Source organism: Morone saxatilis, unplaced genomic scaffold, assembly GCF_004916995.1.
Source record: "Morone saxatilis isolate NCDOM2014 unplaced genomic scaffold, NCSU_SB_2.0 Contig11, whole genome shotgun sequence".
Taxonomy (NCBI): domain Eukaryota; kingdom Metazoa; phylum Chordata; class Actinopteri; family Moronidae; genus Morone; species Morone saxatilis.
In genome coordinates, this window is record NW_023339663.1 from 28,502,784 (window position 1) to 28,504,380 (window position 1,597).

A 1,597-nucleotide genomic window follows, 5' to 3' on the forward strand; every position below is an offset into this window, starting at 1 on the left:
CTGGCTCCTCCTAGTGCTCCTAATGGGCATTTGCAAGAATCCACCGGGCCTGAACGAAAACAACCAATCAGAGCAAAGAAAGATAGCTGATAGTTGAGTCTCACTGCCAGGTCTGCAAAACAACCCAAGCATTTGCATTTGAATTTTGGTTGTTTTTGTTCAGGCAGGATTTTTACAAATGTCATTAGGAGCACTAGGAGGAACCAGAGAAACCTGATTCTCACAGGTTACCTGTCTCGTGTACTACTGACAGGATACAGTGAAAGTTTTAGCAAATATGACAAAAAAAATATTTTCATGAAAGTGACCTACTGCAGCTTTAAGTTTCTGTTCCATTCAGTGTAGCAGAGCCTCTCCAGCGAGCAGACATGCACAATAGCAGCAGTCTGACTGTTTGACCTGAATGGGACTTTAATTAATGTATCATTGGTAACACCTGTGTTTAATCTAATATTTCATGTCAAAATGGCTGCTGTGAAGAAGGTCTATTCTTATTAGCCAGTTCCTCCTAAAAGGTCTCCAGCTGAACGCTTGGGAACATTTAAGCTCTAGTCGGGCGGTTTTTAAGCCCACTTTATCCGAACTTACGGTGTGTAAAACTGTTCAGTTGTAGCTGTACCGTTAAGTTACACGTCCTTATACCGTTACCTGAAATGTTCCTCACAAATACTGGTGAAACGGTCAGTCGTAACGTTTTGCAAAAAGAATAAGTGGTGTATATTTCTGGCAGGGACGTTTAACTATCTGAAAACCACAAATGACACAACGTTGAACCGCGACAGAGCTGACAGTTAAAGGCCAGCGGGACATTATCCCTGAGCGGAGCGGTCCACGCCCTTCGACAGGACTAACGTTATAGCAACTGGAAGCTAGCGGCTAATTAGCTACAGTAGGTTAGCCAGCGGAGCGGTTGTCTAAACACACTTTAATACGTTAAAGTAACTTAAATTGTGTCCAAAAAGGGAAAAGGGAGAACATGACATGTTCTGACCCGTCAGGTCGCTAATGCCGATCAACGTTACACCAGCGAACTAGCCTGTTAGTTGCCTGACTAACTCTTGTCTATGAATGTGATAAACAAACTTACAGTTCCTGATGTCAGAGATGAACACGGCCAGGCCACGCATCCCATCCCCTTTAGAGACGGCAGGCATTTTGTACACCCCCTGTTAATGTAACGTTTTCTCTTCTGTATCTAAAATAGCCCAACTATATGGGGCAACTTTATTCAAAGTTTGCGAACCAGCTAGTGACCGCTGTACAGTACAGGGAGCCCCGATATATGACGGAGACGGGAACCAGACAAGCTGCGGCTGCGTCCCATACATCTGGAGCTACACCTAAAAGCAGGGCTGCGTCCCATACATGTGCAGTTTCACAACAACAAAAACAACCAGCGTTCCCTCACGTGGATCAACCTAATAAACTCTGGGGTTGTGTCGCAAACATAAAATTAACTCTAAAGCTGAAATCAATGTTTTATTATTTTTTTCTTCTTTTATATTTTATCTTTATTTATTATATTTATGTCTATTAACTTGTATTCTTTGTTTTTAATGCTGCCATTGAAATACAGTATTATTATTATTATAAAAAT

The 1,597-nt window shown here is 41.9% G+C and overlaps 1 protein-coding gene across 2 annotated transcripts in view; it reads right to left on the minus strand.

Moving 5' to 3' along the window:
• LOC118343620 (AP-2 complex subunit alpha-2) overlaps window positions 1-1,339 on the minus strand; it is a gene marked incomplete in the record, with an annotated part of 14,907 nt that extends 13,568 nt beyond the window's left edge. For both annotated transcript variants that reach the window (XM_035682546.1, XM_035682545.1), the window contains 1 exon segment: window positions 1,084-1,339. In XM_035682546.1, the coding sequence (XP_035538439.1) occupies window positions 1,084-1,154 (71 nt within the window).
• Window positions 1,340-1,597: the final 258 nt, after the last annotated feature.